We start from the raw sequence: 24617 nt of genomic DNA, 5'->3' as shown, positions 1-24617 counted from the left end.
AGGTGGACAGAGCATCGCCCTGTAGGGGGCTTGCCAGGTGGATCCTGGTTGGGGGCATGCGGGCGTCTGTCTGTCTGCCTTACCTCTTCTCACTTAATTTAAAAAAAAAAAAAAAAGGCAACCCATACTCCACCTCCCTGAGGGAGAGCACAGCGTCTCTGACAACTGGAGGGAGGCTGCTGCTACTTCAGCACTGCTGCTGCATCTTCCCGTTTCTTCCAATAATGCAAAGGCATTTTTAACTTAAAAATTTATGTTATTTGGAAATGGTGATGTTTAACTTGAATTTCAAATACTATGAAACCCATAAATACCACAGTGAGAGCCAAATAAAACTCAAGTTCCGGTTCCATTTGGTCTTCGGCCTGCACGTTTTCAATCAGTTTTAGGTTACGTACAAGGCATTACAGTTAGGAGAGTTGGCAGTTAATTTAAAAAGCATAAAATTCATCTAACACCCAGGTGTCATAGTATGAACTAAAATTAATCATATTCTGTCAAATCTAAGAAATTTGATTAGAATAATTTACTTTAAAAACCAAAGGCATTTAAGGATTAGAAGGCTTAATACTGTTACAATGACAACACTATTCAGAGTAGTCTGAATGCAAACCCTTATTAATCCCAACATTTTTTGTAGCAATTAAAAAACCCATCCTAAAGTTCACATAGAATCTCACAATCTTGAAAAAGAACAAGTTGAAAGATTCACACTTCCTGGTTCCAAAACTCACTACAGAAGTACAATAATCGGCCCTGGACAGTTGGCTCAGTGGTAGAGCGTCGGCCTGGCGTGCGGAAGTCCCTGGTTCGATTTCCGGCCAGGGCACACAGGAGAGGCGCCCATCTGCTTCTCCACCCCTCCCCCTCTCCTTCCTCTCTGTCTCTCTCTTCCCCTCCTGCAGCCAAGGCTCCACTGGAGCAAAGTTTGCCTAGGTGCTGAGGATGGCCCTGTGGCCTCTGCCTCAGGCGCTAGAGTGGCTCTGGTCACAACAGAGCGACGCCCCGGAGGGGCAGAGCATCGCCCCCTGGTGGGTGTGCCAGGTGGATCCCGGTCGGGCGCATGCGGGAGTCTGTCTGACTGCCTCCCCGTTTCCAGCTTCAGAAAAGTAAAAAACAAACAAACAAAAAAAACCTTTGTGCATCAAAGGACACTATCAAGGGAATGAAGACAACCTATAGAATGAGAGAATGAGTTTAAGTATTTGTAAATCACGTATCTAATAAGGGATTGATATCCAGAATATATAAAGAATTCCTACAACTTAACAACAACCAGCACAAAAATTCAACTCAAAAAGACCTGAATGGACATTTCTCTAAAGAAGATACATGAATGGCCAACATGAAAAATTGCTCAACATCACTGCTTATCAGGTAAGTAAATGCAAAATCAAAACCACAGTGAGACACCACTTCACACCCATGTTAGGATGGCTATTATTAAAAAAAAGAAAACAAGTGTCAGTGGGGATGTGGAGAAAAGAGTGCAGCCACTATGGAAAACAGTTTGGCAGTTGTCAAAAGTTAAACATAGAATTACAAACAAAAAGAAAAAGAAACATAGAATTACCATACCATATCCAACCATTCCACTTTTCAGTATGTACCTGAGACCTGAAAGAAAGAACTCAAACAGATATACAGCTTATACAACAATGTTCACAGAAGCATTATTCACGTAGCCAAAAGGTGGACACACCCCAAATGTCTATTAACAAATGAAAAAAAAATGTTGTATATATACACACAACGGATTATTCAGCTTCAAAAAGAAACGACACTGATACATGACCTCTGAAAGCATTATAAGTGAAATAAAACAAACACACAAAGGCAAATATTGCATGATTTCACTTACATGAGGTACCTGGAATAGACAAACTCATTGATAGGTTTCCAGGGGCTTGGGGGAAGGGAATAGGGAGTTACAGTTTAATGGGTATAAAGTTTCTGTTTTTCTGTTCCTGAAATATTTTGGTCCTGGCCAGATAGCTCAGTTGGTTAGAGCATCATGCGGAAGCGTGAAGCTTGTTGGTTTGATCCCTAGTCAGGGCACATACAGAACAAACTGACGTTCCTGTCTCTCTCCCTCTCTCCCTCTCTCTCTCTCTCTCTAAAACCAATACAATAAACATTAAAAAAAATTCTTTTCATTTTTGGAAATGGACAGGGTTGATGGTTGCCTGACATTATGAATACTTAATAACACTGAATTGCACTTAAACATGATTAAAACAGTCAATTTTATGTTATGTATATTTCAACACACACACACAAAATCTATGGATTCTAAATTGTACAATCTAGAGAAATTTTTGTGTCTTGTGGCTCACAATGTAAAACGTCTAGAAGTAAATTGTATAAAAATAGGTTTTATAAAGATAAGCCAGATGAAAATAATCTATTATAAAAGACTTAAGAACTACTATCATTTTTCCAACAACATAAAAGGTTTGCGTTATTTATCATCTTAGGAACTGTTTGTTGCTTCAACTAGTGTCATTTGTTCTGTGACAGTGTCCTGCATGTCGCAATTTAATAAATGTGTGCTAACCTTGGCCACTAGCTCAGTTGGTTGAGCATCATCCCAGTACACCAAGGTTGTGGGTTCAATACTGGATCAGGGCAAATATAAGAATCAACCAATAAATGAATGAAATGAGTGGAACAACAAATTGATATCTATCTCCCTCATTCCCGTCTCTCTAAAATCAATAATTAAAAATAAAATGTGAGCTAATTAGCACAGAAAGTCTACAATTCTTGAAAAGTTATATCCAAGGACTTCTTTTTAAGAGAGCACGCACGCTACAGAAAGAGAGAGAGAGAGAGAAAGAGGAACAGACAGGAAACGAGGTAGGTAGCATCAGCTCGTAGTTGCAGCACTTTAGTTGTTTATTGATTGCTTTCTCATATGTGCCTTGACCATGAGCCTTCAGCTGAGCCAGCGAACCCTTGTTCAAGCCAGCGACCTTTGGGCTCAAGCCAGCGACCTTTGGGCTCAAGCCAGCAACCTCTGGGTTCAAGTCAGTGACCATGGGGTGTCTATGGTCCCACACTCAAGCCAGCAACCCTGCACTTGAACTAGTGAGCCCTTGGTTCAAGCTGGTGACCTCAGGTTTTTGAACCTGAGTCCTCAACGTCCCAGGTGTATCCACTGTGCCACTGCCTGTTCAGGCTGAAAAGTTATATCCAAGGACTCTTAAAATGTCAATGTAAGATTCAGTTAAAAAGGATAAAAAAAGATATAGCCAATGCAAACTGCTTAGAGAAAAATTAGAAATGTAAATATCAAATGATAAAGGAATGAATTAATTATTATAAAATAGGAAGACCTTTGCTTTTATTTCTTAGCGCATGCATGAGAGAAAAGGGGGGAGTGAGAAAGAGAGAGATAATAAACATCAACAGGTAGCTATGTCACCTTAGTTGTTCATTGATTGGTTCCCATATGTGCCTTGACCAGGGGACTCAAGCCAGGGGCCAGGGGTTTATGTCAATGATCCTTAGCTCAAGCTGGTGACCCTGCACTCAAGATGGCAAGCCTGCACTCAAGTCAGAGACCCTGGTGTTTTGAACCTGGGAACTCAGCATCCCAGGTCGATGCTCTATCCACTGCACCACCGCCTGGTCAGGCACCTTTGCTTTTCTATGTAATATATTCCTGAAAAGATGAGCAAGTTTAAAGATATGCCTGTTACTTGGGAGTTCTGCTACTCGAAAGCTAATAATTTGTACAAATCTCAGTTATACCTAATATTTTACGGGAAAAAATCCTCAAAAGCTTAATCCTACCATTTCATAAACATTCCTTACGTTTCCAACATAATTGCGCCAACTGCATATTCACTTAAGTTCAAAGACTTGAGTTAAAGGACCAAATAAGCACCAACTCCATCAAACCATTTTCACGCCAATAAAATAAGCATTTTTCTTCCCATTTTTTCACTCATTCTTCTAAAATAAAGGCAAAATGCAATCAAATATTCAAATAAGCTCCAACAGTGCTGGCAAATATCCAACCACTGGCTAATAGGCAGCATTCTTGATGAAATAACTCAAAATGTCTGTGTATCAGGCTAAGTATTCCAAATTCAGAGTATGGAAGGCAACTTAGATGGTAGATACTGTACACTTAAAAATGCAGGAAGTTCAAAAGCTCCAAACCATAAAAAGTGCTTCAATTAAAAGCAAGGTTGTAAAATATTTAATGGTTTGGAAAGTTATTCAATATGTCAAGTGGGGGCAGGGGTAGGATAGGTTATAAACATGTAAAGGAAAATCTGTACTTAAATATACAGAAAAAAAAAAAGACTGAAAAAATTTAAAAAGCAATTTATCTGGATGACAAATTATAGTTCATTTCTTTCTCTTTTTGTTTTGGCTTTACTTTTACTTTCTAATTTTTTTTACAATAATCATTTTTCTTTTAACACATGATACATACTAAGAGTCATAATAATTTGTAAAGTCAATTTAGAATCTCAATTTTCAATGAGTGTAAAAAGTAGCATATAGGTTCCTGAAACATAATACATATTCAAGTCATAATGTATAATTTCTGTAAATTTAAGTTTTATGAATAATGAGTTGGTATTGAAAAAATATTGAGAAACAACTTCAGAAGAGTTTTCTTTTCCTTCTGATTACAAAGAATTATTTAATGCAGCCTGATCTGTGGTGGCGTAGTGGATAAAGCGTTGACCTGGAACACTTAGGGTGCTGGTTTGAAACCCTGAGCTTGCCTGGTCAAGGCACTTATGGGAGTTGATGCTTCCTGCTCCTCCCCCCTTCTCTCTCTCTGTCCTCTAAAAAAAGTTATCTAATACAAATTTTTGCCTGAAAGTTGACTGGTAACCTTATCCATATACCTTTGGTGCCCACGTCCCACCCTGGGATATCTCTTCTCCAGGCATCCAACCCAGGCCATCTGCTCAAACCTGCGAAGCAGTTCATCACTTTTATGGATTTGTGACCATGGTCAAGTTAATTTAGCCCCAGTTCCAGCATTTATAAAACAGGAGAAAACCACAGGTTCTGTCTCAGAAGATTGTTCTAAGTCTTCCATGAACACACCACACCATACATAGCAATTTTACCATAAATATAACTATTATAATTATTAATCCAACCATCAGCACAATCTGCCACTCTATTCCAATTTGTCTATTTTTCCCTAATTACTTAAAAAACACACAGATTCTCTCTATAAACTTTCAGTAACTATCTAATTTCAAGGAAACTAACTTCCAATTGTGGCCAATTAGGTAATTTAGACCAAATCTCCTAAATCAGTGGTCCCCAACGCCCGGGCCGCGGACCAGTACTGGTCCGTAGGCCATTTGGTACTGTTCCGCAGAGAAAAGATAAATAACTTACATTATTTTTGTTTTATTTATATTTAAATCTGAACAATGTTTTATTTTTAAAAAATGACCAGATTCTCTCTGTTACATCCGTCTAAGACTCACTCCTGATGCTTGTCTCGGTCACGTGATACATTTATCCATCCCACCCTAAAGGCCAGTCCGTGAAAATCTTTTCTAACATTAAACCGGTCCGTGGCCAAAAAAAGGTTGGGAACCACTGTCCTAAATTTAGACAACTAGAAAAACAATGCCCTGGCTAGGTAGCTCAGTTGGTTAGATAAAAACAATGCCCTGGCTAGGTAGCTCAGTTGGTTAGAGCAGTGGTCCCCAACCTTTTTTTTGGCCACGGACCGGTTTAATGTTAGAAAATATTTTCACATACCAGCCTTTATGGTGGGATGGATAAATGTATCACGTGACAGAGACAAGCGTCAAGAGTGAATCTTAGACGGATGTAACAGAGGAAATCTGGTCATTTTTAAAAAATAAAACATTGTTCAGACTTAAATATAAATAAAACAAAAATAATGTAAGTTATTTATCTTTTCTCTGTGGAACAGTACCAGATGGCCCACGGACCACTACTGGTCCGCGGCCCAGGCGTTGGGGACCACTGGGTTAGTGTCATCCTGAAACAGGAAGGTTGCGGGTTTGATCCCCAGTCAGGGCATATACAGAAACAGACCAATGTTTCTTTCTGTCTCTCCCTCCCCCTCTAAAATCAGTAAATTAAAAACAATCAAGAAGCCCTTGCCAGATGATTCAGTTGGTTAGGAGCATCATCCCAAAGCACAGAGGTTGCAAGTTCGATTCCTAATCAGGGCATATACAAAAAGAGGTCAGTGGCCCTGGTCGGTTGGCTCAGTGATAGAGGTCAGCCCTGGAATATGGACATCCCAGGTTCGATTCCCAGTCAGGGTACAGAGGAGAAACAACTATCTGCTTCTCTACCCTTCCTCTTCCCCCATCTCTCTCTCTCTTCTCCTCCTGCAGCCAGGGCTTGACTGATTCAAGCTTGTTAACCCCAGGTGCTGAGGATGGCTCCATGGAGCCTTGCCTCAGGCACTAAAGGTAGCTCGGTTGCCAAGCAACAGCCCCAGATGGGCAGAGCATCACTGCCCCACAGGGGGCTTGACAGGTGGATCCCAGTCGCGGTGCATGTAAGGGTCTGTCTCCCTTCTTAAAAAAAAATTGTCAGTATTCCTCTCTCTAAAATAAAAATAAATTTTAAAATGTCATTTTTAAAAAAGAAAAAAAAGAATAGTAAAATTGCTGAAAGCCAAATTCAAAGAAAAAAGCTTAAAAGTAGCCAGAGATAAAGAACATATTACTTTTAGAGGAGCAACAATTACGCTGACAGCTAAGTAAAGGAATTAGTATTCAACATCAGGATATTGATACATTAAATAAGATCAATAAAAAAAAAACTTTAAAATGATTAAAGAAATTACATTTCCAATGAACCTATCTTGCAAGGAAGGCAATGAAACAGATAACAGATTTGGTGAAAGAATATATCACACAACCTAACCCTAAAATAATTCTAAAGTGTGTTTTGGAAGACAAAAGTTATTCCAGAAACTAAGTCATAAATACAAGGGGCATGAAAAATAACAAAGAGAATATGTAAATCTGAATCGGAGGCTCTCCATCTCACTGAAAATTTGAATTACCCAAGGATTATTTAGTTGTTGTTTTTTTTAAATATTTTATTTATTGATTTTTTTAGAGAGAGAGAAGGGGGAGGAGCAGGAAGCATCAACTCCCATATGTGCCTTGACCAGGCAAGCCCAAGGTTTCGAACCCGCGACCTCAGTGTTCCAGGTCGACGCTTTATCCCACTGCACCACCACAGGTCAGGCCCCCAAGGATTATTTAATCCACTCCTGTGCCACTTTATGACAGGAATGAGTTGTGAAATCCGTGTTAAGAAATTTTGTCAGCCTGGCGTGCAGCAGTCTCGGGTTCGATTCCCGGCCAGGGCACACAGGAGAAGCGCCCATCTGCTTCTCCACCCCTCCCCCTCTCCTTCCTCTCCCGCAGCCGAGGCTCCACTGGAGCAAGATTGGCCTGGGAGCTGAGGATGGCTCCATGGTCTCTGCCTCAGGCGCTAGAATGGCTCTAGTTGCAACAGAGCGACACCCCAGATGGGCAGAGCATCGCCCCCTGGTGGGCGTGCCGGGTGGATCCTGGTCAGGCGCATGTGGGAGTCTGTCTGACTGCCTCTCTGTTTCCAACTTCAGAAAAATACAAAACATAAAATAATTTTGTCCTCGTGGGAATATCATAAAGTGCCTTTACATAATCCTAGATAGTCTAGCCTACAACACACCTAGGCTGTATGGCATGGCCTATTGCTCCTAGGCTATAAGCTTTTTCAACGCGCTACTATACTGATAACTAGGTCCAGGAAGAGGGTAAAAATACCAATTAATATAAAACATTGATAAGTGAAAGATTACAATGTCTACACTAACCACTAAAGGAATAAAATATATACAGTGTGTCCATAAAGTCATGGTGCACTTTTGACCGGTCACAGGAAAGCAACAAAAGACGATAGAAATGTAAAATCTGCACCAAATAAAAAGAAAACTCTCCCAGTTTCATACCTATTCAGTGCAGTTTGATGTGGGCTCACGCACAGATTTTTTAGGGCTCATTAGGTAGCTATCCCGTATAGCCTCTACAGACTCGTCACTGACTGGTGGCCTACCAGAAGAACGGGGTTTCTCCACCAAACTGCCGGTTTCCTTCAACTGCTTATCCCACTGAGTAATGTTATTCCTATGTGGTGGTGCTTTGTTATAAACGCACCGATATTCACGTTGCACTTTGGTCACAGATTCAAATTTAGCAAGCCACAGAACACACTGAACTTTCCTCTGTACCATCACATCTCAACTGGCATGGCCGTGGGCTGCTCCGCTGTATACATGGTGTTACGTCATCATCTGCGCATGTGCACATGCTGCCACATCATCCTATAGAAACTGGGAGGGTTTTCCTTTTATTTGGTGCAGATTTCACATTTCTATCATCTTTTGTTGCTTTCCTGTGACCAGTCAAAAGTGCACCATGACTTTACGGACACACTGTATATTGCAAAGTAATAAAAGTAAAATAATAACCAATCCCAAAGGAGTTAAGTAAAAAGATAATCAGAGCAACCTAAGTGTCAATCCATTAGCTGGATAGAATGGATAAAAAAAATATGGTGTGTGTGAATATATGTATAAATAATGGAATATTAGCCATAAAAAAGGAAATCCAGCCATTTGTCACAACATGGATAGACTATGAACACAAGCTCGGTGAAATAAGTCAGACATAGAAAGATAAATACTATATAATCTCTTATATGTGGAATCCTAAAAACACCAAACCCATATACATAAAGAACAGCTAAGTTATTGCCACAAATAAGGCAGGGAGTGGGGAGAATAAGGTAAGGAATCAAAAGGTACAAACTTCCAGTTATAAATAAGCCCTGGGATGTAATGTACAACCTGGTGACTACAGTTAACAATACTGCCTTGTATATTTAAAATTTGCTGAGTGTAAATCTTAAAAATTCTCATAAAAAATTACAGCTGGTGGCCCTGGCCGGTTGGTTCAGTGGTAGAGCATCGGCTTGGCATGCGGAAGTCCCGGGTTCAATTCCCGGCCAGGGCACACAGGAGAAGCGCCTATCTGCTTCTCAACCCCTCCCCATCTCCTTCCTTTCTGTCTCTCTCTTCCCCTCCCACAGCTGAGGCTCCATTACAGCAAAGTTGGCCCGGGTGCTGGGGATGGCTCCATGGCCTCTGCCTCAGGCGCTGGAGTGGCTCTGGTCCCAACAGAGCGACGCCCCGGATGGGCAGAGCATCGCCCCCTGGTGGGCGGGCCGGGTGGATCCCGGTAGGGCGCATGCAGGAGTCTGTCTGACTGCCTCCCAGTTTCCAGCTTCAGAAAAATAATAAATAAATAAATAAATTACAGCTGGTGATGGATATTAACTAGACTTATTGAGGGTGATTATTTTACAATATAAGCAAATGTTGAATTTATGTCATACACCTAAAAGTAATATAATGTTCTTTATCAATTAAAAAAAAACAACTGGTAGAATAAAAAGCTCTAAATAAAGAGATAGATAAAAACCAGGTACTGCTTGACCAGGCAGTGGCAGAGTAGATAAGAGCATCAGCCTGGGACACTGTGGGCCCAGGTTCGAAACCCCAAAGTCACTGGCTTGACTGGAGTCCCCCAGTCAAGGTACATATAAGAAAACAATGAACAAACTAAGGTGCGACAACTATGAATTGATGCTTCTCATCTCTCCCCTTTCCTGTCTGTCCCTATCTGTCCCTCTCTCTATCTCTCTCTAGCTAAAATAAAACAAAAACAAAAAACCCAAGTACCTTAGTAATCACATTAAACATTAATGGACTATGCCTGAGCAAGCAGTGGCACAGTGGACAGAGCATCGGACTGGGACACGGAGGATCCAGGTTCAAAACCCCAAGGTCGCTGGCCTGAGTGCAGGATCATAGACATGACCCCACAATCACAGGCTTGAGCTCAAAGGTCACTTGCTTGAAACCCAAGGTCGCTGGCTTAAGCAAGGGGTCACTTGCTCTGCTGTAGCCCCTCCTCCCCTCCCCAGGTCAAGGCACATAAGAGAAAGCAGTCAAGGAACAACTAAGGTGCCTCAAGGAGGGGAGGCGAAAGGAGGGGAGGGAGAAAAGAAGGGGTAGCAATACTCACATCAGACAAAATAAACTTTAAAACAAAAATATGTAAAAAAGAACAGGACATTAGACAATAATAAAGGGGTCAATGCAAGAGGACAGGAATGCACTAGAGAGCCCAGAAATAAATCCTCTCTTATATGGTCAATTAATCAATCACAAATGAAGTAAGGATATACAATAGAATCATGTCTCTTCAACAGGAAAACTGGACAGGTACATGCAAATAGAATGAAATTGGACCACTTTCTTTACCATATACAACTCTAAATAGATTTATGACTCAGATGTAAGACCCAAAACCATAAAACTCCTAGAAGAAACCATAAGCAGTAAACTCTTTGACAAAGCTCTTAGCAATAACTTTTTTGATATATCTCCTCAGGCAACGGCAACAAAAGGAAAAGTAGACTAACAGGACTACATCAAACTAAACTGGTTTTGCACAGTGAAGAAAACTATCAACAAAACAAAAAGACAACCTACTGAACAGGAGAACATATTCACACTGATACATTAAAGAAGTTAATATCCAAAATATGTAAGGAACTCAGGCAACACATACACACACACAACCAATCTGATTAATAAACGAGCAGAGGGTCTGAATAAAAAATTTCTCGCCTGACCTGTGATGGTACAATGGTCAATAAAGCATTGACTTCAAATGCTGAGGTCACCAGTCCCTGGGCTTGCCCCGTCAAGGGACAGAATGAGAAGCAACTACGAGTTGATGCTTCCCACTCCTTCCTCCCACTTTCTCTCTCTCTCTCTAATCAGTAATTAAAACCTTAAAAAAAATAACAAATTTCTCCAAAAACATACAGAAGGCCAACACACATATGAAAAAATGCTCAACATCACTATTAGAGAAATGCAAATTAAAACCACAATGGGATATCACCTCACATCTGTCAGAAGGCTATCAGCAATAAATCAACAAGTAATAAGAATTGGTAAGGATGTAGAGAAAAGGGAACCCTCACGCATTGTTGCTGGGATTGTAAATTAGTATAGTCACTATGGAAAACATGGTGTTTCTGCAAAAATTAAAAATAGAGGGTGGGGCCTGACCTGTGGTGGAGCAGTGCACTGAGCATCTGCCAGGGGCGTCTGCAGGGGGCGCTGAGGGCCCAGCTAGAAACCCGAGGTCAGGAGCTAGAGTGCAGGCTCGTGGACTTGTCAAGGGGTCACTGGCTTGGCTTGAACATCCCCCAAACCCCCTTGCCGTCAAGGGGCGTTTGAGAGGCATTCAATAAACAACTCAAGTGAAGACAGGCATAATCCTTTTTAGTAAATAATTAGAAACCTGTGCTCACTTCGGCAGCACGTGTAATGATTAGAAATCTTACCAAAGTGAAAATTTCAGATAGCTTTGCTGGTAAATTTTTCCTAAACATTTAAGGAAAAAATAATGCCAATCTTACATAAAATATTCTAGAGAATTGACACATAATTACTTATTTTTCACAGTGATCAATTTGTAAGGAATATAAATGTTAAGTAACTATGCTGTACACCTGAAATTCAAATAACATTGTGTATCAACTATACTTTAAAAAAATTAAAATATTACAGAAAACATGAAAAAAGGCAATGTCCCCTCCTCACAACTCTTTTAATGTGTGTGCATGCAACAGAAAGAGGCAGAAACAGAGAGGAAAAGAAACAGTAAGGGAAAGAGATGAGAAGCATCAACTCATAGTTGCTTCACTTTACTTGTTCATTGATTTCTTCTGAACCCAAGCCAGTGATCCCTTGGTCAAACCAGTTACCTTGGGCTTCAATCAAACCAATGACTGCTGAGCTCAAGCCAGAGACTTTTGAGCTGGTGAGCATGCACTCAGGCCAGATGAGCCCATGCTCAAAACGGTGACCTCAGGGTTTTGAACCTGGGACCTCACTGTCCCAGGTCGATGCTCTATGCACTGTGCCACCATCGGTCAGGTGTTTTTTTTTAAAGATTTTTATTTACTGATTTGAAAGAGGAGAGAGAGAAAGAGAAGAAAGAGATAGGAGTTGGGAACAGGGAGGAGTGGGAAGCATCAACACATAGTTGCTTCTCTTATGGGCACTGACCTGGCAAGCCCAGTTTCAAACCAGCAACCTCATCATTCCAGGTCGACACTTTATCCACTGTCACCACAGGTCAGGTACCCCAACTTCTTTGGTCAAACTCACTTTTAAGCATAGAGCAAAAATCTTGAAATGAATTTTAACAAACCAAATCCAGAAAATAAAGGAGCTAAGTTTGGTTTATTTCAAGAATGCAAAGTCATTTGTATATTTAAAAATTCAATTACTGTATTTCACACTATCTAAAAAGAAAAACCAAATGATCATCTTAATAGTTGGAAAAAAAAAAGTGCTTCCAAATAACTCAACATTCCTTTGTGACAAGAATTTTTTCTGAACTTAGAATAAAGAAGCTTTTCCTTTATCTGATAAAGTACAAAAAACCCAACAATTATTACATGAATGGTGAAATATATTTTCCGAGATCAGCAGTTAGACAAAAATACCAGCTAATACAACTCCTTTTCTCTTTTTCTTGATTGATTTTAGAGAGAGAGAGAGGAGGGGGAAGACAGAAGCAGAGAGAGAAGCATTCATTTGTTCCACTTAGTTGTGCATTCACTGGTTGCTTGCCATATTTTCCCTGACAGGATCAAACCTGCAACCTTGTTGTTTTGGGATGATGTTTTAACTGCCGCAGCTAACTGGCCAGACCAATATCACTTCTCTTCAACATTTTACTAGAGTCCTAGCCAGTGCAGTAAAGAAAGAAAGAAAAAAAAGATACAAGGTTTGAAAGAAAAGAAATAAAACTGTCACAATTCATAAAATATACTCAGAAAATTTCAAAATTACAGATAAATTATTAGAATTAGTAGTACACAAGCTTAGCAAGACTCCTGAACACAAAATCAATTTGAAAATATTAACTGCATTTCCATAACAAAATGACAATCAAAAAATTTTAAAGATGCCATTAAAAAAAAGTATATATCTATGAATAAATCTTATGCAAAACACCATAAAAACACTGAAGGTAATTAGGGAGAACTAAAATAACAGTATATGCCATATGTTTCTGGACTGGAAGACTTAACATTAGAAAAATGTCATTTTCTCCCATCTGAACTTCAGACAATGCAATCCCAGTCAAAATTTCAACAGGTGGTTGTTTTTGGTTAAATGTGACAAATATAACCTGACTGGTAGTCAATGGCTAGAGAGTGTTGACCTGGAATGCTGAGGTCGCCAGTTAGAAACTCCAGGCTTGCCCAGTCAGGGCACAAAGGAGAAGCAACTACTACTACTGAGCTAATACTGTACTTCCCCCTCCTCCCCTCTCCCACTCCCACCCCCACCCCCACCCCCACCCCCACCCCCTCCCTCTCCCTCCCTCCCTCCCTTTCTCTTTCTCTCTCCTCTCTCTAAAATCAATAAATAAAATATTTAAGTGTGGCAAATGTATATAAAAAGAAAAGGGTCAAGGAATAGTTAAAACATTACTAAAGACAACCAAGAACTTGCCCTAGTAGATATAAAACCTTATTTTAAAGTACATTCAATCCCAGGTCAAGGTACACAAGTGACCATCTGCTTCTCTTCCCCTCTCACAGCCAGTGGCTCCACTGGTTCAAGCACAGGGCCCTGGCACTGAGGCTAGCTCAGTTGATTTGAGCATCGGCCCAAGATGTGTTGCTGGGTGGATCCCAGTCAGGGTGCACGCAGAAGTTTATCTATCTCCCCTCCTCTCACTTAAACAGATAAATATTTTTAAAAATAAAGTGCAGTCATTAAGACATTGTGGACTTGGTACCAGAACAGACAAGAAACCAATGGATTAAGAGAGCCCAGAAACAGAGTCACTAATACAGAGATATTAACAACAAAGGTATCACGGGAAAACAGAAGGCAAAGATAACCTTAACAATAAATGGTACAGGCTGGACAGCCATATGGTATGGTCTAGATACCCATATGGAAAGATAAAAATACTTCATAACCAAACAAAAATCAGTTCCAGGTAAACTGTAGTTCCAAATGCGATAGGCAAAACAAAAGGCTTATAATCTACAACACAGGAGAATAACTGTATGTCCTCAGAGTAGGGACAGACTTCTCAAATAGGACACAAAAAGCACCAAACCATAATTTTAAATAACTTTCTTAAAAAAAAAAAAAACTTAAAAAAGAAAAACTGGATAAATCAGACATTAAGAACTTCAAAACACATTGTTAAGAGAATGAAAAGGCAAGCCACAGAGAGAACAGCATTATCTCAATAACCTCAAAATGAAAACATCCAAATGTAAACAGCAGAACTAATTGTGGTTTCTTCATACACAATGGAGTACTATACAGCAATGGCAACAAATGAACCGTAACTATACACAACAATAAAAAGGACTCTCAAAACCATGTTTGGTGATAGAGACCAGATCCTTAGGAATACAAACAGAAGAATTTCATTTACATAAAACTAGAGATCAAGAAAACCTAAACTACAGTGTTAAGGAATAAGTGCTAGGCTAGGTGGTAAAACTATAATGAAAAGCAAGAAGTAATTTGACAATAAAAGGTAACAGTTACTGGGGGAAAGGCTGTTCTATTTCTTGACCTTGGTGGTAGTTGCACAAGCATCTGTTTTATGAAAATACACTAAGCAATAAATTTTTCTCTTTTGTGTATTTTTAAAATTTTAAAAACTCAAAAATACCTAGGAGCTTCTGTTGATTGGCGAGGGCTGGAAATGGTGCTCTGTAAGTTTAGCACAGATATTTGTAAGCTTGGGACTACCTTTACTTACAGTTCAAGTACCTTAGCATTCTTATCTCCTAAAACCATCATAACACACTGTCAAACAATGAACATTACACTGATAAACCAATATTTATTACAACTCTAAGAGCCAAAGCAAGTTTCTTTGGAATCCAAAGAGATGATAGGGGTTTCTCTCAACATGCAAACATGAATGGAAATGCTAAACTCCCAAACTCAAGATAAGAAGTTACTTCTGGAAGGGAAGGTTAATGGGATGTGGAAAAGTTGAAAGGCCTTTGTATTATGTTTTATTCCTGTATCTAGAATATTTCAGTTCTTTCAAAAAAAAGGCTAAGTCAAACATGAAAGTGTTAAAATTTTAACAAAATGGGGTGGTGAATATATGAATATCTTTTATAAATTTACTACACTATGTTTGAAATATCCATAATTAAAGGGAGTAAAATAAAGGTCCTACACTCTGTATCAGCTCATTTCTCCAGGTAAAAATTCTGCTTCAGCCTAAACAACTTGCCTACTTAGCCTTCCAAAAACAAAGATAAAATATTCAAAAATACTTGTTCTTTTTTTTTTCCTTTTTTTTTAAGGACTTTATTAATTTTTTAGAGAGGGAAAGAGGAAGAGAGAGCGAGAGAGAGAGAAGGGGTAGGAGCAGGAAACATCAACTCCCATATGTGCCTTGACCAGGCAAGCCCAGGGTTTCGAACTGGCAACCTCAGTGTTCCAGGTCAACGCTTTATCCACTGCGCCACCACAGGTCAGGCAATACTTCTGTTGTTTACCACCACCACCACTAAATAAATCCCTTGTCTTCTTCTCTAGGCTAAAGATCTCCCTTAGAGCTCATCCATGTTTCATGTTAAATTTCCCATATACTTCACCATTTCAGTCACTTTATTCTGGATTGTAATATTCCTCAAAATGAAGTGCTACAAATCCTAGTAACTGCACAGTGTGAGATATTCCTCCAATGTCTCCTTTTCACCACCAAACTTTTAATGCACAGATACTTTTGGTGAGAATAAATTTGTTTTCTTTCCAGCTAGCCCAGTTATATATCCTCCCAAATGGAGAATGCACTTGTAGTAGGTGTTGGGTCGTTATCTCCCTAACACCCTTAGTCCTCTTTTCCACAGAACCCAATCCAAAGTCTAAATTGATCACAGAGGTCACATTGCCCTCTGGTTTGGCTGGAAGCCATCTGCTCCAATTAAGTCCAGGAAGACTCTGGGGGAGGGGGTCTCGTGCTGGTGGGATTTGAGAAAGGTTTCTTCACTTAAAAGGAGATATACAAGAAAAGACTGTCTCTTCTTCTCCTGACCCCTATCACATCAGAGCATGTTCTGCGGAACTGTAACAGCCAGGCTGCAACCTTGCGGCTTGAGGCTGATAACAGCGGTTTAGAATAGTTGTGCTGAGCTCTAACTAACCAGCCCTATAGGCACCCTCCTCCAAATGCTCATTATATTATCCTTTTTTCTGGACCCCCCACACTCTTTTTTTTTTTTTTTTTTTTTTACAGAGACAGAGAAAGAGGGATAGGGTAGGAACAGATAGACAGGAACGGAGAGAGATGAGAGGCATCAATCATCAGTTTTTTTCATTGTGGCACCTTAGTTGTTCATTGATTGCTTTATCATATGTGCCTTGACCATGGGGCTACAGCAGACCAAGTAACCCCTTGCTAGGGCCAGCAACCCTGGGTCCAAGCTGGTGAGCTTTTTGCTCAAACCAGATGAGCCCGTACTCAAGCTGGCGACCTCCGGGTCTCGAACCTGGGTCCTCTGCATCCCAGTCCAATGCTCTATCCACTGTGCCACCGCCTGGTCAGGCTGGACCACCACACTCTTATTCCAGTCATATTGGTTACTAAATCAACTTCTTCCTGTCAACTATGCCAATGAATGTAAATCTGGTGCCTGTAGCATTTTCTCTTCCAAATACTGTAACGCCATTCCATGATTTCTATAGGATACAAGGGGTCATATTTTCTAAAAAGACTTTGCAAAATATAAAGATTAAACAAGCTTACTAGTTTTAAAAAAGACAACCCTGCATATTATATTAAAATTTTTTAAAAGCCATAAAACATGTAAAAACATAAAGTCCCCTGTAGTTGCATTCTTCAAGGATAACACCACTGTTACCAGTTTGCTATATATTGATTTATGATATGTAGTAGTTTCTATGAAATTGAGTTTTTTTTCAAAGAAAATATTCCTATCAGGTTTTTTGGTACTGGGAAAAACAGGCAGATGTGCATAAAAAAAAATCTGCAACCAAAAGGGAAACATTATGAAACATCTTGATGCAGAGGAAAGAGAAACATCCTGAGAATAGGACAAACAGCTTCAAATGCTGGCCCCACTGCATGACCCAAGACCCATGCTCTCTGACTCCCTTTTTAGGTGGATAAGAATACCTACACTTCACCAGAATATCTGGAGACTTATGTAAGTGTACCTAAATGAGTTCTGTTGGGGTTTTTTGTTTGCTAGAGTTTTGTTTTTCCCTGTTTACACAGAAGAATCACCTGGGGAGCATCTGAAAAGGAGAATCCCAGATGGACTCAATGAGAATCTCCGGGGGTGGGGCCTAGAAATCACATGCAAGAGCATTTAGTAGAGCAAAAAGCACTGCGCATTATTTGTTTTTACTACTGTTCTGTTTAGTATCTAACACCAGTAGTGTGAATAACAAATGGCAACTCCTATCTTAAAAACAGATTACAGTTAGCCCTGGCGCAGGAGCTCAGAGCATCGTTCCCATACGCCAAAGTTATAGGGGTTCAATCCCCAGTCAGTCCACATGCAAGAATCTACTAATGAATACAGAAATAAGTGGATTAACAAATCAATGTTTCTCTTTCTCTCCCTCCCTCCCTCCTTCAAGTCAATTAATAAATAGATTACAATTATGTTTAAGAGATTTCATTTTAAAAGACTTCACTGTACTTATGTAAGAAAAATTCTCTTAACAAAAGTAATTATTAGTTATACTTGATACAAAAGAAGTGGAATTCATTTCTATTTAAATGTGCCTCCATGGCTCACCTACCATTTCAGGCCATAAATCAGGGTATACTACATTAAGTATAGTTAAGCATCGAAGTAATCTAGTTTAATCCCACTTTCTAAAAAACAACTCAAGAAAATTGAATTGTGGGAGATTTTCCAATTCTCCCTCAAACTGCCCCCACCAGAGAGACTACAATTACTGTACAAATACTTATCCTTACTTTTTGATCACACAGAGGTAACTTTATTTTCTTTCAATAGTTCACTTCAGGGCATTTCAAAACAATTGTTAGGTGCCAGGTTCAATATATGCAATAAATGCCACTTTCATAAAATGTATGTACCTGACAGATCCAGAGGATATACAACACCAAAATGTTTACTCTGAGATTTCCTGGATAATAGGACCTCAAATTATTTTTCATTTCTTATGTTTACATCTGTTTTTTATTTTTAGTGAGCAGCACAACCTATATTATAGTTAGAAATTCTGTTATTCTAAAAAAAAAATTCAAAAGCCTGAGAATTCTGCAACAGAAAATAATGCAATTAAAGACTCTTGAAAGGTTTTTAAATTTTGATTTTCCAAAGTCAACAATATCAAATAAGTTTCATATTTGGAAAAAATAACCTTTCACTTATTAGTGCCAAGAATTCTAAAGCTTTTTAGCTTTAAAAAATATCCATGTTTTCAAATGCTACAAAAGGTATTACTTGGGTCAACTGACAAACTAGACTACAGACAGTATTTGATTTGATGAAAGTATTGCACCAATGTTAAAATTCCTTAAGTTGGCAACTATGCTAAGGGTATGTAAAACATCGTTCTTAGTTCTTAGGAAACACACACTGAAATTTTTAGGAGTCAAGAGACATGATGTATGCAACTTCATCTCAAACAGATCAGCAAAAAATGAGTAACAATGAATGATGAAGCAAATGCTAAGCAGGGAAATGTTGACAACTGGTGGTTCTGGGTAAAGGGTATGAGAGTTGTTTATACAATTCTGCAATTTTTGTAAGCTTAAAGTTATTTCTAAATAAAATTTAATTTAAAAAAAAGCAATAGAGAAAAAATAATTCAAAATTTTCCTAAGAAAACACTTAAGCTCACACTAGATCAACTTCAAGCAAGAGTTTATTGGGGAAAAAAGAGCAGTGTATTTTAAATTGTGTTAATAAAAACACACGCAGGACCAACTTCAAGCAAAACATCAAATTAGCAATTCACTAGAAATATATGAGCCCTAGGTATATTTTATACTAGACACAGTAAAAATTAAAAGAAATTTTAATACATTTTACTTTGCCAATGTCCAAAATGTTATTTCAATGTCAATGTAAAAATTATTGAGATTTTATATCTTTTTCATACTAAATCTTCAAAATCTGGTGGGCATTTTACAACTACAGTACAGTTCTATGCTAATGCTAAAATTTCATAGGAAATACTTGATCTGCATTTATATTTCATAAAATGTACAGTTAAAGTTGATTCATATAACCAAACCGTTTTAAACATAGTTAAAAGTTTTCCAATCACTGGAGTACCAACCTTTAAATGTAAAGTAAACTAATTAAAATGAAATATAATGGAAAATTCACGTCTGAATCACACTATCCAAAATGCAAGGTCAGCAGCTATATGTGGCTACACCATGGGGCAGACAGGTTTAGATGAAACAAATCCCCTCTATGAAAGGAGGACCTGATTGTAAAACTTAGTTTATCACATTTACCAAAAGATTTTTAACACAGTAATGATAAAATAAGGACAGTCCTATCAGAAGCACTGGTTCCTCTCCAAGTCATAATCGGACATTCCCTGTACCACCACTCAGAAATATACCGACACAAAGCCTTTACCTTCTGCATGTGTTATACTGAGTTTGACTTTCCTAAAAGCTGGCTATCAAATGGCCCACTTACTTTTAAATGTGGCAGAAAGAATTCAAGTTCTGGCTCTCAGTAGCCTCAATGTCCACTTTATAGTGAGCAGAGTTTCAGCACAAATACTGCTTGAGAATTCCAAATGGGAACATGCACACTACAGGATTTGTCCTGGATTTAAAAGAGGAAGTGACCCTGAGAACAGAGGTATTTTTTTTCTTTTTAAACAGGTGTAAGAGATTAATCCAGTCAACACCAAGCAACACTAAAGATCTCCAATTAATAATTCTGTGCCAAGCAACCTGATCAGGGATTTGGCTAGAATCCTTCTGGCTAATCTCAATAAGGACCTTCCCAAAGACATCCCGATTTAGGACATTCCCACCTAAATTAAGGTTTAAGCAATTCTGTGCCTGACAAGTAAATAAAATCAAAATATATACATATGAATAAAATTCTGCCTGCTTGACAGAAAAAAAAAATTGAAAATAATTTAGTGTGGGCAAAAATACTAGTTCGGAAGAACAGGAATTAGCATATAATAACATTTAAAAACTGTTTTGGGGAAATGTCTAATTCCTGCTTTCTATCTAGACAGCCTTTTCAACTGAACAGTATTGTGGGTAACAATCAAAATTTAATTCACAACTAATTCTGATATTAATTCTTTCTTGCAGGCATATCAATGTTAACCTTCTGCTTAAACTAGACAGAAAAATGTTCTTTAAAACGGATGAATTCTTTATTGTAAATTCACTATTGCCTAAAGTTACTCCTATCACTGGGGAAGTAAGGTTCAAATGTGAAGACTGATTTTTGTAAGCTTTAAGTTCTATATTCTATACAAAATCCTTTTTTCCCTTCCCCTCCCATCCCACTGATGTAGCTTGCACGGAGATCAAAGATATAAATTAAACCAACCATTGTGTGGAAGCTAAAGTAGTCGTAATCTAAAAGCATTTTTAGATAGCATTAACTATTTCTACTTAAAATTTAACCTTCCCCCCCCCCCAAAGAGTCATTTTTCATAAAGCTTTAAGCAGAATAAATACAAACGTTTTAAGGGGTTCCATCCGAAAGTTTGTTCTTGCTTAGTTTTTACCCGTGGAAATATATATTTAAACGTTCTGTAGAACATTTTAACTTGGGGTTTTTATTAGAAAGCTCTGTCGATGCCGCCTATGCAATCAAATCCTGTTTCACTTCTCTCTGAAATTAGCTAAACATGCAAAACCAATTGTAATTTTTAAAATAGTGAAGAGGGGAAAGAAATATAAAGGACAACACCAGAAACACCCATTCCAGTCCAACAGCTCAAGCGCCATTTCAAGAATGCACGTAAAAATAAAGTCCCAAGTCCCTCTGAGAACAGGAAGGTTTCTGTGAAGCGGCGGTCTCCAGATTCACTCAAGAACCCACACCAACCCCAGCGACCCGCCTGTTCCCGGAGCCTCAACCCCAGCGGGTCGCCCATGAATCCTTGCCACTGAACCACGTCGAGCAGAGATGTTCACAGGGTTATGCGATGCAGAGCTACTTAAATCCTGACACCAAAAAAGTACCATTACAAAGAGTTTTTACCTCCCCGACTCGCGGAAACCCACTCTTAAATGGAAGCTACACCGTCACCAGAGAATTGTCCGCTTTTTATTAGACTCAGGCATAAGGTCCCATTTAGCAATTCCTCTCCAGGGCCTGGTGCCAACGCGGTGGACCTCCTGGAGAGGGAGGCAGGCGAGCAGGAAGCAGAGGGATACCCGCGCCCGGTGCAGGAGCGCTCTCTCCGTGCAGCCCCAGCGCGCTCGCCCCACACCTCAGCACTTCCATGGGGCCGCCCCGGGAAACTGCATCCCCCAACCGAGCCCACCGCGCCAACAAAAGATGCATCAGCCACTTCCCGCGGGGAAAGCCCACCACCGTCCACGGGGAGCGCGCGGTCCCCTCAGCCCGAGGACACCCCGGGGACCGGAGCTGCCGACCGAAGCTCGCATCGGTGGTCGCCCGAACCGCGCGGCGCCCCCGAGGAGGCGGCGGGGCCGAGGGCGGGATGGGGGCTGGGGCGCCGAAGCGGTCCGCCGCCCCCGGCAGCCCCGATGTCTTTCATTTGGCCTCTGCAGCGGCCGAGACAGCCCGACCTCCAGCGCTAAGCACTGCACCAAGCATGGACGGGGGGAGGGAGCGCCGGACCCGCCGCAGCGCCGGACCATCACCTCCCCCCGCGCGCCCGCCCCCAGACCGAGCTCCCACAGCGTGAGAAAGGGACTGCGCTTGGGCGCTCATTCGCTCCCCACCTCGATGTAGCCGGCCAGCGCTGCGGCGGGGGCTGTGAGCCCGAGCAGCAGCAGGATCAAGAATTTGCCTGTGGCCGCGGCGGCCGCGGTCCTGGTGGCCGCCATCCCTCGCCGGGTCGCTCTAGCGATCGGCCTGAAGCTCACACACAAAAAGTAGGACCTTTGCCACCGCAACCCAAAGGCATCTGAAGCCCGTTCGCCGCCGCCCCGGGGGTTTTACACCGACCGGAACTGACTTCATAAAGCCTCGCCCTCCTTCGCCACTAACCAATGATGGTCCGTAGAGCCTCTCTAAGGCACCGCGAATTGGTCAGCACAGACCCAATCGGAACGAAGGAGCCTGCATCTCTCGCCCGCCTCAACCGTGCTCTGGGCCTCACCCCCGGCCACTGACAGCCCCGCCCCCGCCTGACCCTAGGTGGCGAGGCGTTGGGGCGTTCGACCGGTGGGCTCCTCACCCGCCTCGGGCCTCGTTGCAGCTTGCAAGGGCCGCCTGCACCCTGCGCAGTAATCGGGCCGAGCTGCACAGGTCCCTCCGCCTGTAGCCTCCTGATTAGGGCACGCCCCGCTCCCCCGCCCCTGCGGCGTATTTTTCAGATGCCTTTGAATACCGCCCTCTTTTTGGTTCTGAAAAATGGTTTTATTAAAAACAGGATTTTAAAAAAACAGGATAAATTTCCCCCAGTCTTGGCAGGGTTACCCACGGCACTCTTCCGAAGCAGCGAAAGGGTAAATGAGGCAGTTTCCTCCTCTCCCGACCCCTGCACGGAGCGCGCCCCTTTCCTGGGCTCAGGTCGCCGGACCCGATTCGTCCTTTTCTCGTGGCCAGGCGGTGTTTTCCACGCTTTTGACCTCTGTTCGTTAGGCCTTATTCTTACCCTTCCTTCCCAGTGGACACTAGCTACCTCCCATGGAGACCAGCGGTGTGAGGACCACTTTTGACATTAAGCCCAGGTCCGCTTTCCTGTGTTATAGCAAAAGATCGTCTTTCTTTCTTCGGATTAAGATCGCTAGCAAGAGAACTGCTTCTCTGCGCCTTTTTTCTCTGCATTTCCACTTCAACTGGGAAAACGGTCTGCTGCCCCATTTCACAACTGGCACGCCCTCACCGGGGCTTTGTTTTCTTTCAATAGTCATGAGATTTATAACCAACCCTATGTCGAGTCCTTGCTAGTCCCTTTAGGTTCAACCAAATAAATGGAGAGCAGGGTCTCTACCCCAGTAAACAGTAAATAGGGAGAAACAGTGTCCATAGATTAAACAGATCGGGGCAATGAGAACACTGGATTTTCCACCCTTATTGTGTGACATGCACAGTTCCCCGCGATCAAGCAGGCTCTGCCCGGTACTCCCTACACAACCCATACCTTTTCATTATAGCCCTTCCTAGGCTTGCAATGTCTACTCTCCAACGTTTACCTGTTGAGAGCATTTGTATTCTTTCTCTGCTCAATTGGATGTAATGTCATCACCTCCTGAATCCCCAGAGTGCTATATCCCATTATAGCACTTGCTCCCTTCCTTATTTCTATGCCTCTCTTACGCCACTGGCAAAACTTGAGTAAGGCATACAGCAGGGCTTTCTCACAATGAAGACTTTCAACAGTTTCTGCAGTGTCATCTGTCAAATGATAGTCGTGGAAACAACTTTAACCCCAAAAGGAGTCCCCAATTTGGGGTGCAGTAAAGAAGGAAACGTTATTCAGTGCAAAATGGCTCAATGGTGATAGAGCATGACTGTGAAAACAGCAGAGCTGTGAGGCAGCTCCCGGGCCAGGCCCCTCCTCAGCTAGGCAACTCTGCTCTTGGTCCACTCTGCTTTGCTCAGCAGTGCTCCTGCGGTCCAAACTACCCTAGACAAGGAAACACAGCCACCAGTGAAAGGAGTAAGTATATTCCCAAAGGCAGCAGGGAGCTGGCTGATATAGACAGAAGTCCCCACCCTGGCCATGAATTGGTTTGTCTTCATGCAAATGAGGATTCTAAATCCTTGCAGTTTGATTGGTCCAAAAGGATCTGTCCTGATTGGTCAAAATAGAAATACACTGATTGGTTAAACCGGTACAATTCTGTAGTTCCAAAGCTTCAGTCCTGTTAGCTGAAATAAAATTTCAGGAATTTCTTTATCACGCTGGCTCCAATGGCAGAAACACAGAGCAGGCAAGCAGTTCAGTGCAGAAATGCAGAGACAGGCTGTTCAATACAGGCTTCTCCCTAAAGTGTATTTTGTGTGCAAGACCTCTGTGTAGAAATGGCTGTTAGGCTCTGTTTTGATTGTTTTTCAAATTTGAGCCCAGTTAACCACCAGAAGCCCTTCTTAGTAGGTATCTTCTTTCTCAGGGTCCACACACTGAAACCAATTATGCTGAGTTCTAGTCCTAGTACTATTGCTATGGACTAAAGTGTGACCTCCTGAAAGTTCATATACGTTGAAGCCCTGACCCCCCAATGTGATGGTGTTTGGAGATAGAGTTTTTGGGAGATAATTAGAATTAAAATCCTGAGGTTGGAGTCCTCAAT

The 24617-nt window shown here is 41.0% G+C and overlaps 1 protein-coding gene across 4 annotated transcripts in view; it reads right to left on the bottom strand.

Annotated features, from left to right (window-relative positions):
- APLP2 (amyloid beta precursor like protein 2) overlaps positions 1-22309 on the bottom strand; it is an 80434-nt gene extending 58125 nt beyond the window's left edge. For 3 of the 4 annotated variants that reach the window (XM_066259740.1, XM_066259741.1, XM_066259743.1), the window contains exon 1: positions 22098-22308. In XM_066259740.1, coding sequence (XP_066115837.1) covers positions 22098-22202 — 105 coding nt within the window. In that variant the 5' untranslated portion in view covers positions 22203-22308. Of the gene's footprint in view, positions 1-22097 lie in introns of all 4 variants that reach the window. The other variant, XM_066259742.1, reaches the window with a different exon arrangement.
- Positions 22310-24617: the final 2308 nt, after the last annotated feature.

The sequence above is a fragment of the Saccopteryx bilineata genome, chromosome 2 (genome assembly GCF_036850765.1).
Source record: "Saccopteryx bilineata isolate mSacBil1 chromosome 2, mSacBil1_pri_phased_curated, whole genome shotgun sequence".
Taxonomy (NCBI): Eukaryota; Metazoa; Chordata; class Mammalia; order Chiroptera; family Emballonuridae; genus Saccopteryx; species Saccopteryx bilineata.
Note: the sequence above shows the minus strand (reverse complement) of the source record. Positions and strands in the feature narration are given on the sequence as shown.